At 37.5% G+C, this 15,348-nt stretch overlaps 2 protein-coding genes across 2 annotated transcripts; both read left to right on the top strand.

Moving 5' to 3' along the window:
• Positions 1 to 1,583: 1,583 nt before the first annotated feature.
• On the top strand, positions 1,584 to 7,779 carry LOC113052242 (putative transcription factor Ovo-like 1). Its single transcript, XM_026216639.1, has 4 exons — positions 1,584 to 2,259; positions 5,123 to 5,361; positions 5,601 to 5,892; positions 6,869 to 7,779. The coding sequence occupies exons 1-4, from the start codon at positions 2,160 to 2,162 to the stop codon at positions 7,204 to 7,206; spliced, it is 969 nt and encodes a 322-aa protein (XP_026072424.1). The 5' UTR covers positions 1,584 to 2,159; the 3' UTR covers positions 7,207 to 7,779.
• Positions 7,780 to 8,673: 894 nt separating this feature from the next.
• Positions 8,674 to 15,250, top strand: mus81 (MUS81 structure-specific endonuclease subunit). Its single transcript, XM_026216636.1, has 17 exons — positions 8,674 to 8,746; positions 9,001 to 9,165; positions 9,240 to 9,396; positions 9,503 to 9,615; positions 9,691 to 9,807; positions 9,956 to 10,036; positions 10,120 to 10,208; positions 10,300 to 10,476; positions 10,592 to 10,780; positions 10,887 to 11,014; positions 11,627 to 11,739; positions 11,888 to 12,007; positions 12,087 to 12,182; positions 12,284 to 12,412; positions 12,891 to 12,994; positions 13,255 to 13,338; positions 15,051 to 15,250. Exons 2-17 carry the CDS (start codon positions 9,013 to 9,015, stop codon positions 15,115 to 15,117), a joined length of 1,917 nt encoding a protein of 638 aa, XP_026072421.1. The 5' UTR covers positions 8,674 to 8,746; positions 9,001 to 9,012; the 3' UTR covers positions 15,118 to 15,250.
• The last annotated feature ends 98 nt before the right edge of the window (positions 15,251 to 15,348 follow it).

Below are 15,348 nucleotides of genomic sequence, written 5' to 3'. Positions count from 1 at the left end.
TAGAATGTGGATCTGTGAGAAGAGTTTTTCCAAACTACCTTTTCAGACCGCAAATCGATTCTGGTCAACAGCTGTGACGCACACTAAAGTCATGTCACGCAAAATACCGTGACAGTAATAAATGCTGATCATAACTCCACCCGGCTGTGGAAAAAAAATAAAAATAACTTCAGTAAAAGTCATTACCAGTCATTGTTATGGCTTAGAAGTGAATGAAGCTAAGCAGGCTCTGAGCAAGACGAGAAGAAGAGAAACGGGGGAAGGGATTGGGTGATTTTCAGAGAAATGGTCTTGGGCCGTCTATCAGGTTGAACTTGAATCTACGACTCTTGCCCTCCTGCCAGATCTACTTGCATGGCAACCAACATCTCCATCTTTGAGACCAATGTTTGTAACAGTAAAGTTACAGTATAAGGTGGCTGAACTGATTTATAACAGCTTATGCAAGCCCTGCACATATGAGTCTTGTTCACTTGAAACGCAGAATGTGTTTCGAACTATAGACCTGAGTTTGAAATTGTGATAATTACTAAGATTCATTTTTATTAATGAGTTGGATGGAGAAGCTGGTTAAAAAAAAAAAAAAAAAAAAAAGCTTAAGCCAAATGTCCTGCCACAACCACTCCAACAGCCCAGACAGCATACCTGTCATTCTGCACACCTCTGCCTTTCACTCAGTCTTTCTCTTTCTCATTTGTGCTATCATCTCTTCATCTCTTCATCTTTCCACCTGTTTGCTCTTTTTACCTCAACCTGTTTTCCATTTATAAACTGTTCTCTTCTCCTATTATCTAGGTCATTTATAGCTAATGCACATGACTGAGAAAAAATAAGCATGTTAGGAATTCATATAAAATTTGGTTTTCATATCACGGAGGCCGAAGAACAGCATGATCATTTTGGAAAATATACAATATGTTTACTGCAACTTCAGCAGTCATTTCGGCTAACACAAAACTACACAAACCGCATGGTCTTCTGAAACTTGCATGCCAACACGAAACTGCTGGAACTGAGTATTTTCCTAATTGTTCGATTAGCATCATGATGAACTGCAGTTTTGTGTACACTTGAGGTGTTTTTGTTAGCTCAGCTGCCATTATCAATTGCCTCATAAATAAACTGTGAAATGCTGGAGGGATTGGGTCTCAGAAGTTTCACTGCAAAATTGTTAAAGTTGTATTTTTTAGGGACTAAGACAGAGTGTGCAGTTGCATTTGGCAGTTGAGTTGCAAGAAACCTAACCTGGCTGTTCCCATGTCTAATGCTTATAGTCTAATGAACAATAAGCAATATGAGTTTAAACTAAACAACAACTAAATTACCTTCTGTCAATTGAGCTGTTTTGACCATATAGCCTATAGGCTAAATGCTCAATGCTCTTAAGGTGTCAGAGAAAATCCCAAGGAATGAAACTACACAGTCTTTCACGCTTTCACATGGTGTAAAATGCAACTTTAACTGTAGCCTATACAATCGGTGTAAGATTTATTTTTAGTTCGTTTTTTGGTCACATCCTACCTCGTAGACTATTACCTCTACATTCACACCGGTGCCACCTTGAAGCGGAATTGTTCAGGGGAAGGGGGGGAGACAGAGAGAGAAAACCGGTTGGACAGGTAAGACGCAGAGGCCGGACTGGGTCGGGTTTGTTGTCACCGTTATATTCAGACGCATGCGCACTGTTACCTGTTTCCTCACGAAATGTGTACCTGCGCTCTAATCAGCCGCTGAAATTCGCTTTGTCGTCCGTCGGTTGAGCAGTTTGGACTATTTACCTGCCACAAACATCACCTTCCTCCTTGACAAAGACACCTAGCTGTGTCTTAACCTATCGGACTGAGTGTATTTCCGAGCAAGACTTCGTGAACTCGGAGTAGCGGAAGACGGCGTAAGGTGTACGCAGAAGCGGGTGAACGTAGCTCCACGGAAACCTGCACAGGTAGACACAAAAAGTTTGGAGTAAAGAGGTGTCCGTATTGAGCGAAGAGCTCGGCTTTGCTTTTCCAAACTGAGGATAAGGCAATTGAAAACACCATCCAAGAAGGACATTACGCTTAATTTGTATTGTGGAGCAGTTGTTCCAAAAGTAAGTCGGTGTTAAAAAGCCTGCCGTTTAATTTTGAGGAGATAGCGGGGAAGGACCTCGGGAACAGACCATGCCACGAGCTTTTCTAGTGAAGAAAACGTGGAATTCACTCGGCAAGAGAAACTGGAGCGATCTACCGGATCATGAACGCGGAGACATTTATATTCCAGGTGAGACGATACAGAAGTAAACACTTTTAGCTCACAATCCGGATAACGGTACGGGTGCATCGAATGGCACATTCAGTAAAACAAGAGTTTATTCCCAGGAACAGTGTTAGGAACAGTCCTGCGTAATTGAATAGCTTATTTTTTGTTGGCTATTGTTTTTATAAAAAAAAATTTTTAACTTTGTGTGTGTGCCTTGGCTGGCTCCAGTAAATTAAAAGTAGCCTACCTACATATAAAACTTATCTAAATGTGACAATTTCTTTGTGTGTGATTTAACTAAGCATGATCTTATAAAATGAGTTTATGTGTAAGCGGGCCGTTATTGCTCTTTTGGTTGACCTTCAGACCCAGCTGTCTTCCTTATAATGTGAAACTCATTGCAACACACGGTGCCAGTGGCCTGTTCACAAAACCTTTAAAGTCTTCTGAAATTAGGCCTATAGCCTAAGGTTTAGCCTTTTTTGTTTAGAGTTTAGAGAGTAAGGGAAAATTCCATTTGAAGGCTGTTATCTAATAACTAATAACTTTTAGATTGGGTGATATTTATGTATTCGTATTATAAGAAAGTAACTGATAATTGCTTAATTTTCAGGGGTTTTTTTTTTTTTAGATTACTGCGGATCACCTAACGGAATAGACACAACCGTTCATTATGCTCCCCTTCTTCAATCTCTGCACTTATCATTATATTACAGACCTATTAAGATATTCTGAGATAGGCCTATTAGGCTACACTATAGTGCTTTTTTATGTATTTATTGTTTTGTTTTTTATTTACGGTTAACAATTTAGCAATCAAAATGTGTGTAGCCTAGTAGGCAAGAAATTTGACATTTTAAGAGAATGCGTTCAGATGTTTTTTGTCAGCCTGCGAGTTTTTGTGAAAGTTTAATCTATTTGCATAACAGCCCATTCATAAACTGAACCAACTTGAAACAGAGACATATACCTTTGATTCATGCAGGTATGTCAGAAGGTTGTTGTACCTGTTCCGTGTGTTGCCATAACGTTTACCGACTTGTAAACAAAAGCTAAGTTGCCTAAAGACTGTAGGTGAATAATGGATTTATTCTGATATTTTCTCTACAGCAATCCTGACATGAAAAAAAAAATCTAATTTATCTTTTTCTTTCTTTCTTTCTTTCTTTCTTTCTTTCTTTCTTTCTTTCTTTCTTTCTTTCTTTCTTTCTTTCTTTCTTTCTTTCTAATCTATGCAACATCCGTTTTAACGCATCGTGGTCCTTTAGATTATCGTCCGTGATATGGTTTTGGGTTAATGGTTACAGCGGTAAAGGAAATAACGGGCTTCGCCGCGCTGTCTCCCTCTTCCCGCTACACCTTTAGCAAACACACACACACACACACACACACACACACAGCGAGTGTACCTTTCACCCCACTTTTCGATATCTGCTGAATAAACCCGGAGCACAAGCATTGTTAAATATTTATCGACGTCGCCTACCCATTTTATGACTCTTGTTTAAAACCCATTCTTTAACTTTAGTTTAGTTTAGTTTTTTTAATTTTTTTATTCTACTTCGCCTGCCATGTCACGCATAGAAATAGTCAGAGAAGGGTGAAACTGACTTTGAAGCACAACGAGAAACGAAAATAATAGTAATCATTTTGAAAATCTAGCTATTTTAAATAGGCTACGAACTTGCTTGAATGACTAATAAACCAGGATTTGTCATAGTCGGTAATACGATCAAATATGAAATAATAATAATAAAAAAAAAAAAATTAATTAAATGAAATGCAGTTTTTACCCAAAATACTTTTCTAAGTCGAATCTATTTGTGATATTTAAGACCTGTTTGGTTATATCATATTTGTTGTGTGACTGTCTGTGAAGGGAGGTGTTGGCAAACTCCAGGGCAAAGGCAAAAAGAAACAATCACTGCTATGTATCGTTTTTACTTATAAATTATATTAGAAAAAAAAAATAATAATAATGAGAATAACTTATAAAATATAGCATTCACATTTATACATTCGGGTCTCTTCAGCATCAAACTAATTACTAAACATAGGCTACCACTAAATACTTGGATTTCTTTATGACATGAAACCAAGTAATTCTATAAATCTGCTTGGATTATATGGTCGTTATGAAATAGATTGTTGCATTTTACCGTTAGCCACTGCACACATCAGATATTTGCATTATAATTTGCAACCCAGTCGATTGTGCCACACCAGAATCAACAGATTCATTGTTCAGGCTACTACTAGTAGTGTTCTTGACCATCTGAAATCTATCTCCATGCAACCAATGTTTTTTCTATTTCTCTCTCAGTGACCTAATAATCTCTCTCAGTAGCTAGTATTATCGAACAACCTCTCAGGAAAGAATATGATAGACTGGCAAACATTTGCAGATTATCCATCTGATGTATTGTGTTGCGTGGAGGTTTGTATAAAGGGAGCTCGAGCCTGTGTCTCTAGCTCAGCTGGTCTGACTGGTAAAGCAGTAACAGGAGTGGTTTGACTTCAGCCAGGCACAATACACTCACACACTCATGCGCACCAGCCAACCCACCCACTCACACTCGTGTTTTCACACACCTGGCCCAGAGGCACAACTGTCCCCCTTAGCCTCGAGAGCCACATACACACCCAGTTTCTGATTGTCTACAAATAACATCCTTCATCTTCAGCTATGTCGGCTGTAATCCACACTTGCTCACAAAGCCAAGATGTTACGCTGGAAAGATTTGTACATCTTTCGCTTGTCATCATTTGTCTTTAAACAATACTCGGGCCAAATAAGCAAAGCAAATATTGTGGTGACACAATGAATGTTGCTTTCTGCTCTACTTCTAACATTTGACGCCATCGTTTCTTCTTTTTCCTCTAGTCTCCATGTCTCCCGTTGCGCTCCGAGAGGAGACCGAAGCCAGTCCAGCAGAGGTGGCACTGTGCCTGTCCACTCGCAAGGACCACAGCATATACACGTACAACCAGATGTACACCAATGACCCCGGTGCAGTGGTTCCTGCCGCTGAGCTCCCATCATGCACTGCTCTAGGCCAGAGTCCAGAGACCGAGCACATCCGAAGCACACACAACAATACATATGAGCGCACTAAAATAAAGGTGAGGCTTCTGGAAAATGTTTACCTTTACTATATTGATCTAAGGTCTAGTTACAGCGGCAATAAGCTCATATTCAGCTGCAGAGCCATTGTGCCACCGTTGAACATTATTGATTTGCAAATTGCTTGTGTGTATGGGTTATACTCATATCACTTTACTATTTTTTTTTTTGTGTTTACACTACCACTACCACTAATTTCATCTTTATATTTTCCTCTTTGTTTGTTATCTCACTGCAGGTCACCACAGGTGAGCTTCCCAAAGAGGTTCCAGCTATTGTTCCTAGCGTAACTACCAGTACACCTGCTTCTATAGCAACATCTTGCTCCCCTCCTGCCGCTAAGTCGCCTTCAGTGCAGTTGAGTGGTGGTACTTATGTTTGCCAGGTGTGTCAAAAAGTTTTCCAGTTCCAGCGCATGCTAAACAGACACCTGAAATGTCACAGCGAGCAGAAGAGACACCTGTGCGACTTTTGTGGAAAGGGCTTTAACGACACCTTTGATCTCAAGAGGCACGTCCGCACACACACAGGTAAGAGCTTTATTTGTTCGCGATGAAGTAGACGTTGCCACAAATAATTGGCTGCTGACTGGATTGTGAGACTTGGATGTTGTGTAAGCATTTTTACTGAAAGATCAAGACTTTTACTGAAAGATCAAGAGGATTGAAACATTACGAGGTCAAAAAACTTAAATAGACAGATAGACAGATCGATAGATAGATACACTAAAGTTAAATTTTTTTTAGAATAATTCAGATTTTTAAAAGTTTTTCTAAAAAGGACCAAAGCTGCATTTATTTGGTCAAAAATACAGTAAAAACAGGAATATTGTGAAATATTATTACCATTTAAAATAATTGTTTTCTATTTGAATATATTTAAAAGTGCAATTTATTCCTGTGATGCAAAGCTGAATTTTCAGTAGCCATTACTCCAGTGTTTATTGTCACATGGTCCTTCAGATATCATTCTAATGGGTGCTCATATATTATTATAATTGGTACACTGTTATTAATAATTAAGTATTATCATTATTGAAAACTGTTTGCTGCTTACCATTAACATATGTGGAAATCATGATAAACTTTTCAGGATTCTTTAATGAATAGAAATCTTATGTAATATCATAAAAAATACTTAATTTACAGCCTAACATTATAAATATACTTAATTTACTAATTACTGTCACTTTTGAGCAATTTAATGTCCTTGCTTAATAAAATGTTTTAATTTATTTTACTTTACTTTCTTCAGAATAGTAGTGTATAACACTTTCCGCAAAAAATAAATAAATAATAAAATAAATGGGAAAACTGTTTTCAACATTAAAAATAATAAGAAATGTGTTATTGCTATAGATGTTGAAATCATGAAATCATTTAAAAAAGGGTGATTTCTTTCTCAGTTAGATTTTTTTTTTTAGTAAAAGAAAAAAGTGCTGTTATACCAACATGCAAAACATCTTCAACTTTTTAAAACAAGAATATTCTTCTCTTCCTCCTGTAGGTGTTCGTCCATATAAGTGCAATCTCTGCGAGAAGGCCTTCACTCAGCGCTGCTCTCTGGAGTCACACATGAAGAAGATTCATGGTGTCATGCAGCAGTACGCTTACAAAGAGCGCCGCAGCAAGCTGTACGTCTGTGAAGAGTGCGGCCTTACGGCTTCTACCCAGGATGCATTGCTGCATCACCTCCACACTAAACATCCAAACAATCTCCTCCTGCGGGCCAAGGGGGCACGAAGACTGTCACCAGTGGGGAATGCTACTAAAGATGACATCTCCCAACCTGGTTCCCCTCTCTCTAATAATAGTGATGATACTGTAGGGTCAGGAGGGAGGTAGAGAGAGGGATGTTTCTTAAACAATATTTTTGTGTATATATTAAGGGATGTCATTAATGTGCATTCTGGTGATTTTATGTTTCATTCAGAATACAGACAATAAGGGAAGAAGTCATTTAAAAAGGGAAAGTAAAGTCATGCAAAATGCTGTTTAAATGGTAGTGTGTTGAGATTCAGCTTAGACTTTTGCTGCACAATCGGGCTGTACTTTTCCCTGTGTAATGCACAAAAGCAGCTGATAACTTCTACAGCATAAGTATGCACTACTTCAGTTTACATAATAATACTATTATTATTAAAATAGATGTAATGAAACACAACTCAGGAGAAAAACACAGATGAATGTGACATTAAATTGTTCCATTTACAGTGTGTGTGACAATGATTTTATGTAGCAATGTTTCAACACTAAAATAATACTTTTGTGAACTCTGTGGCGACTGATAGTTACATATCAGCAGTCTCTGAATGTTTGAAAAAAGGGATTTTGAAAAGGAAATTAATTTTTTGTTGTTGCTGTACTACTGTATGTAATATATACCTGCATAAATTTATCATAAAAGATTTATATTTATCCTGGTGTAGTTTTTATATTTTCTTGGGTATGTTTTTGCTAGATTTTATATATTTACTTTCACATGTAACAACCTTTGATACTTGTAATACTTGTGTTTTATTGGGTTGCATTATTATTTTTGTATTTTTTATATTCAAAAGCATCATAAATGTAATAACATTTTAATTTCTTGTCACTGTTAGATAAATTAAGTAGGCTCTCTGGCAATCTATAACAACACACCTCCACAATAAATGTGTTTTTGTTGATGGTTTAAAAAAAGTGTTTCATTGTTAAATTATTTCAGGAATAAGCAACATACTATCAGAAACCCAACTACTAAGAACTTAATTATTCATGTTTTAAAGTACTTTTATGTATAATTGCATGCATGCATACATGCATGCAAACAGTTGTGAACAATAAAGCATTTTAAAATTATCATGTAAGAGAGCATGGATAAGAGACAGCAGGAGAGAAAGAGATTCAGTGGGTGGCTGCTGGTGGATTCCAGATCCTTGTTTGGTCTTGTTTCTGGAATTCAGTGTCTGTTTCATTATGGGCCCATCAGGCATTAACGGCTCAAAGGTGCCTATCCCTTTAAACCGTTATTTTCAACAGCACTAACAAATTCAGTACCACCCTTTCAAACTATAATACCTACAAGAATTTCTTGTTAAAACAAACCTAAGTTTAATTGAGATGAATTGTAGGCTTGCTTATTAATCAAGCCCAAGTTTGGTAAATTAACCACTTGTTAAATAGCCTATTACTGCAAAACATCAATCTAAACATCATCCAAACATTATGATGTATGTGTAGTCCAAACAACTCTCATGCAATATGCCATGTTTCTACGTTTCGAGGTTTACTCAAATGCACCACAAACCTTGGAGTGGCGCTACTGTGTATCGTCGGGCGGAAATGACGGAACTATACTGCTTTCGAAAACACAGGCGGGGAAGCGGTGGGCAGCTAAACTAAGGTAAATACAGCGTCCCAAAACCCTGCAGATAATATAATAATTGTAATAATTTACATGCATTTTAAAAGATGATGATCTAGGTTTTTAGCACATCGGTTGCAAGCGAATCACTAAACGTGCAAATAGGCTCTTCGTTTAGTTTTGAAAGTACATACATTTATATAGTAACAGTTACGTGTCCACTCTCGTATAATGAGATTAAGTCAGTTGCATTGAAAACATTTAAGCACATGGATGGTTTTTTTACTTTATAGGATGTAAGTTGCATGCTCGATGCAAATATGCCGACGGATCAGGTGTGTCTGGGTCGCAAGCGCCCGGTACCTTCATGCCCAAACCCTCTATTCCTGCAGTGGTTAACAGAGTTGCGTGACAGCGCCAAAGAGAAAGGCCTGAAAACGCAGTACGTGTATCAGAAGGTGAGCGATTGTAAATAAATCCATTAGTAACCGATTAAACTCAGTGGCTGAAGTGCTGTGTTTGTTTTCAACAGGCCATAAACTCTTTGAAAAAATATCCTCTGCCGTTGAAAAACGGGAAAGAGGCGAAGATCCTGCAGAATTTCGGTGACGGGATCTGCAAGATTTTGGACGAGCGACTGCAGAAGCATTATAGAGAAAACGGTCAGGGACCTCAATTTAGTGCAGACGGTAACTTCCTATCAAATTTTTAGAGTACCCACAACCTTTAATCATCTTAAACCAAGGTTTAGTCTGTTGGTCTCATGTTTACAATCTTGAATTATTCCTGAAAAAGGTTCTGATGCTCCAATCCACTTGGCTCCTTCTTTCCAGAGGAGCAACATGGCTTCCTCCAAACAGATGGAAGCACCCACAAATGAACCTTCGGGAAACTTGAGTGAACATATGGTTGGTTTAAAACAGAAAAAGAGTTGCATGTACTTGTTTGTGTTAATATTAGAAAACTAATGACTCGTTTTGCAGAAGCGAACACAAAGAGAAGTAAGAAAGGAGAAGGGAACTAAGAAAAAGAGAGAGTATGTGCCGCAGAAGAGGTCTGGAGGTTACGCTGTACTGCTCACTTTGTATAGACACGCACAGGTAAAACGAGCACATTTAATTTCATCTAATTTCATGTTCTATTTAAATAAATTGTCAAAACCAAGGCTGCTAAAAACAATCAAATAAATGGCGGATGCCTACTCACTCTATAAAATGCAAGGGTAAAAGTTTGTCCCTTGTTTTCTAGATGCCTGGCAGTAAAGGCTTCATGTTTAGGAATGAACTACAAACTGAGGCACAACCCTTGTGTGAGAAGTCCTTCACAGTGGTAAGGCAAACCGCTCACTTCTACACAAGACTCACTATAACCACTGCTTGTACCCTAAGTATATTGTTTTCTCCTACTACTAGCCTGATCTTGGTAGCAAGTACACTGCATGGTCCTCGGTGAGCACACTCATTCAGAAAGACCTTCTGGTGAAGACACACAATCCTGCCAGGTGAGATGTAAACTGCAATCCCAGCCCTGGATTTCTGCTGTAGCGTGAGTTCAGTTGCTCATAATATCCCTCTTTCCATTTTTTATTTCAGGTATTCATTGACCGATCAGGGTCTGGCTCTAGCCGAGAAGCTGGATTCTGAAGAGACGGGGATGGATAAAGAACATGTGGAGCAAATGAGTGAAGAGGAGCATGCTCGGGATGGACCAGATGTCGTAGACCTGACTTTAGAGGAGGAGGAGGAGCAGCAGGAAGAAAAAGAGCGTTGGTATGTAGAAGCAGGTTGGCTTTTGCCAAGACGTGCCAAAAATGTTTTGTGTGTTGGGGGGGTATGAAGCAGTGCCAGTGGTGACATATTAACTGTATAAACTTTCATCTGCCAGTCGGTCCAGCAAGTCTTTAGAAAGGCCTGTCCCAGCTCTTTCTGTAAACCAGGCCAGAGGTCAGATCTCTGAATCAGATGCCGCGGGAAAACCTCAGACCCTAGAGACGGGGAGAGCAGCAATGGGTTGGCATCTTCCACCTGGCTCTTATGAGATTGTGTTGTGTGTCGACGTCATCGAAACAACAGGGTAAGAGGAAAAGAGATTGAAGTTCAAGCTTCTCTAATGAACTGTCTTTCATAAAACAGAAAATAATTAGTAGAATTACATCACAGTGATATTCTGAACTCGGCAGGGGAAGCAGTGGTCGCAAACAAGAATTGGTTAAGGAATTGCAAAGGAATTGTGTGACCTTTGACATCAGGAAACTGAATGTGGGCGATTTTCTTTGGGTGGCACGTGAGAAAGTGACACCTGTTCCTGGTAAGTCAACTAGCTATTTTTCCGTTGTTTAACAGATTTAGGACTAGTTAATAACCAGCAGATGGCATTGTTGCTCAATGAACGTTTACTAGGTCAAATGAAGACATTTATATAAAGTTGTTCTCAACACTCCTATCCTAGCTGATATGTACTTGTGTTGTAATAAAAATGTTCATATTCTACATCTTTTTTTTTATTTATTTAAAATTGTATTTTAAATTGTCAATATAGCAATTTAACAATTTAAATCCCAAAGTTAATCCCAAAGAAAAGTAAATTAACTCACCCTCAGGTCATCCAAGATCTGGATGAGTTTGTTCCTTCTTTGGAACAAATTGGATTATTGTGATGTTTTTATCAGCTGTTTGTTCTCATTCCAATGGCACCCATTCACTGCAGAAAATAAATTGGTGAGCAAGTGATGTAATGCTAAATTTTTCCCTTAAACAAACCAATTTATTAACATCTTAGATGGCCTGAATTTTATGCAAATGTTCATTTGTGGTCGAACTATTCCTTTAAATAATGAGAAAACTTTTTGGGGCCCTCCTGGGGAATTTTTATTGTGTAGTTCAACATGTACCAATTCCAAAAAATTGTGTCCTCCTACAGGACAGCTTCGTCCACCTGTGGGGAAAGAGTTGGTGCTTGATTACATAATTGAGAGGAAGAGGATGGATGATCTGTGTGGAAGCATTATAGATGGACGCTTCAGAGAGCAAAAGGTTTGAAACATGACCTATATATAATATGAAAATGAACCCATTAAGTCCCATTTTTTTGATAACCTGCTCTTTATATAATGAAAAGAATTGAAAAATTATTTTGAGTTATATTTTCCTATTTATTTTTTCCTTTCGTGTTCTCGTGTAGTTTCGACTGAAGAGGTGTGGTCTGCGTAAGCCCATTTATCTGGTGGAGGAGTGCGGATCAGCGGCGGCTCATCTCAGTATACCTGAGAGTACATTACAACAAGCAATAGCCAATACACAGGTATACAGCAGGCCATACAGACCATCATGAAATAGTGGATGACGACGATGATGTGCTTGTATAAGTGTGTAATTCGCAGGTGGTTGACGGCTTCTTTGTGAAGCGTGTACAGGATGTGAAAGAGTCTGCTGCTTACCTCACCATCATGACCAGATACCTCCAGAAACTCTACCATGTATGTTTTACAGTCAAATCAAAGCAGCATGCGTGAATCACTTCTTAATTAGTGTATTTTTTTTATTGAAACTTTTTCCTTTTTTCTTTTTTCATTGTCAGAATTGCACGTTATTCTGTCGCTCCAGAGAACTGGAGGGCGATGGAGGAGATGAGAGTGAGCAAACGGAAAACCTTTCTTGTTCTCTCATGACCTTCACAGAATTTAACTATGGGGCTATTAAGAACAAGGTAATGTCAACAAATCAATTCACATATGAGAAAGTAAGGTTGCACTGATATTAAAATTATGCCCGATATGATTTCCTGATGACCTGAAAATAATTATTGCTGGTATGATGAATGACTATATTGAACTGTACTAAAAAAAAGAATTTTAATTGGTATTGTGACTCATAAAAGTGACATCACAATAGTATATTATACATTATGAAGTATGGTTAAATATTCATTTTGAAATGAGAAAGTCCTGAAAACAGCCTTTGTTTGTTGTTTACTCTTATCAAGTACCAAATTGCAATTAAATATCCAGGATCAACCAATACTGTGTATATATATATTTATTTTATCAGAATTGGCTTGTACTGGATATATAAAGCTGGTGACCTTTGTTGTCCTGATATCACATGAATTTCTGTGAGAAAATATTTTTATCATCATAAATCCTACTATTATTTCTAATCAAGATCTCTGTCTCATGTAAACACAGTGCCAGACAGTGCGAGAAGTGTTTGCACGACAGCTTATGCAGATCAGTGGAGTCTCTGGTGATAAAGCAGCCGCTGTTCTTGAGCACTACAGCACAGTCAGCAGGTGTGACTCACTCATTAAAACTAATTTACATTCCACTATCACAGACACTGACTCACTCATTAAATCACTCTTTTATATTCTACTATACCAGACATTTATTCACTTGTATGATGTGAAAATTACTGTATTCTGTAACAATTTATTGGTAACACATGCAGACGACATTGTCATAAAACACATTGGTTTGCTTAATAATCTGGAAAAGCCTATTGGCTTTGCTTGATTTTATTTATTTTTTTAATCATTCATTCTTTCTGTAGTTTATTGCAAGCATATGATCAGTGCTCCAGTGAATCAGAAAAAGAGAAGCTGCTTTCATCCATCAAATATGGAAAACTCAAAAGGTTTGTTTTGTTCTTTAATTTGTTTGTACTATCTATCTGTATGTAGAATATATATATATATATATATATATATATATATATATATATATATATATATATATACATATACATATATATATATATACATACATAGATTTTTAAAGTATTTATTAGTATGTCATTTAAAGAAATGTTTTTTATTTTTATTAAAGGGGGGGTGAAATGCTCGTTTTCACTCAATATCCTGTTAATCTTGAGTACCTATAGAGTAGTACTGCATCCTTCATAATTCCAAAAAGTCTTTATTTTTATTATATTTATAAGAGAAAGATAGTCTGTACCGATTTTCCCCGGAAAAACACGAGCGCCTAGAGGCGTGACGTGTGGGCGGAGCTAAAGAATCACGAGCGCCAGTAGGCTTTTGAGGTGAGAGCATGTGGAAGCTGTGACACAGATCCAGAGGCTGAAATTTAACAAGAGCAGCATCAGCAAAGGCGGTATGCTATGTGGTATGTACTGAAACTGTATATATTTGCTTAGCGGTTTTGGAAAATGACTAAGTTCCACTTTATGTCGTCTTTTTTTTTTTAATTTAAAAAAAACAAATTTTTTTTAAGCTGTACATGTGGAAAGTTCAGTTTGATGACAACATCGCATGTTGTTTACTTGATGTGCTTACGCACTGATAGCTAAGTTAACAACACAGAGATATTTGAAGCAGTTTTACTCACCGCCTGCGGTTTCAACACACGATCGTGACCCTTTTTCGTTGGGACTGCATTATCCTTAAGAAATAAACGATGTGCAATCCGAAATGCAGGGAACAAACAAAAACACTTGCACAACTCCGTTGATGCTCTGTAAAAATAAACTCCATCCACTGGTCCCTTAATGCTGTTTCTCTTTTGGTAATCTGTGCAGGGTTGTCTTGCCCTGGCAACCAAAAACACACTTCTTTTGTGACTTTTCGCGACGCTCTCGCTCTGATCAGGCTGTGCACAGCCTCTCTCTGCTCTGCTATACAGGAGCGCGCGCTCTGCCGGCAGAAGAGTGCACACTTAGGACCCATATAAGGAAATTCCGCTCCATCTAACGTCACACAGAGCCATACTCTAAAAAAACTTTCTGAAACTTGTGACAAACCGGAAGAGGTTTTTTTGGAACAAAAATACTCCTTCAAACGTACAACTTAATTTTTGAAACTTTGTCCATGTTTAGCATGGGAATCCAACTCTTTAACAGTGTAAAAAACTCAGTATGCATGAAATAGCATTTCACCCCCCCTTTAAGCAAGGATGCAATAAATTAATCAGCTTCTACATTTTATTTCAAGTAAATGCTGTTTCTTTGAACTGTCTATTCATCGATGAATCTTGAAAAGAATGTGTTGTGGTTTCCACCAAAATATTACGCAGCACAACTGTATTCAACATTAATAACAACAAGAAAACATGAATACCAAATCAGCATATTGAAGCATCATGTGACACTGAAGACTGGAGTAATGATGCTGAAAATTCAGCTTTACAATCACAGGAATACAATCACATTTTAACTTAGTAAAATTAAAAACAGACATTTTAAATGGTAATAATATTTCCCAATTTTAGTATTTTTCTGTATTTTAGATTAAATGCATTCTTCGTTGAGCCTCAGAGACTTAAATAACACGCATTTTTAAAGTTGCTATATTATGATGTATATGTATTTTATTTATTTTTTTATTATTGCAGGAATCTCGGACCAGCCTTGAGCCGCACTATATATCAGCTTTACTGTACGCATGGACCTCTGTCATAGGCTTTCGCCTTTATGACAAATACAAATGTGTGCAGCATTTCAGTTTAATCGTATTTTCATTTTCATTCTGTACATTTTTTTGACTCTCAGATAATGTTTAAAGTAATAAAGATATAAATTACAGTTGTTCAAACTTGCGTATTCTGTATGTTTCTCTCCCCTCTGAAACAATGCAGTTCAATTCTATGCTTCAAAACAAAAACCGCTAACCTGCTGTGTCTAAGCGTGAAT

Source organism: Carassius auratus, chromosome 32 (genome assembly GCF_003368295.1).
Source record: "Carassius auratus strain Wakin chromosome 32, ASM336829v1, whole genome shotgun sequence".
NCBI classification, from domain to species: Eukaryota; Metazoa; Chordata; class Actinopteri; order Cypriniformes; family Cyprinidae; genus Carassius; species Carassius auratus.
The sequence above is the reverse complement of the archived record's forward strand: the minus strand, read 5'-3'. Positions and strand labels throughout refer to the sequence as shown.

Excerpts from the sequence above, each read along its gene's own strand:
- mus81 (XM_026216636.1), top strand. The coding sequence starts at position 9,013 with ATGCTCGATGCAAATATGCCGACGGATCAGGTGTGTCTGGGTCGCAAG. Across the intron at positions 9,397-9,502 it reads ACCTCAATTTAGTGCAGACG|GTTCTGATGCTCCAATCCAC; the intron begins GTAACTTCCTAT and ends TTCCTGAAAAAG. Across the intron at positions 11,015-11,626 it reads GAAAGTGACACCTGTTCCTG|GACAGCTTCGTCCACCTGTG; the intron begins GTAAGTCAACTA and ends GTCCTCCTACAG.
- LOC113052242 (XM_026216639.1), top strand. The coding sequence starts at position 2,160 with ATGCCACGAGCTTTTCTAGTGAAGAAAACGTGGAATTCACTCGGCAAG. Across the intron at positions 2,260-5,122 it reads CGGAGACATTTATATTCCAG|TCTCCATGTCTCCCGTTGCG; the intron begins GTGAGACGATAC and ends TTTTTCCTCTAG. Across the intron at positions 5,893-6,868 it reads GCACGTCCGCACACACACAG|GTGTTCGTCCATATAAGTGC; the intron begins GTAAGAGCTTTA and ends TTCCTCCTGTAG.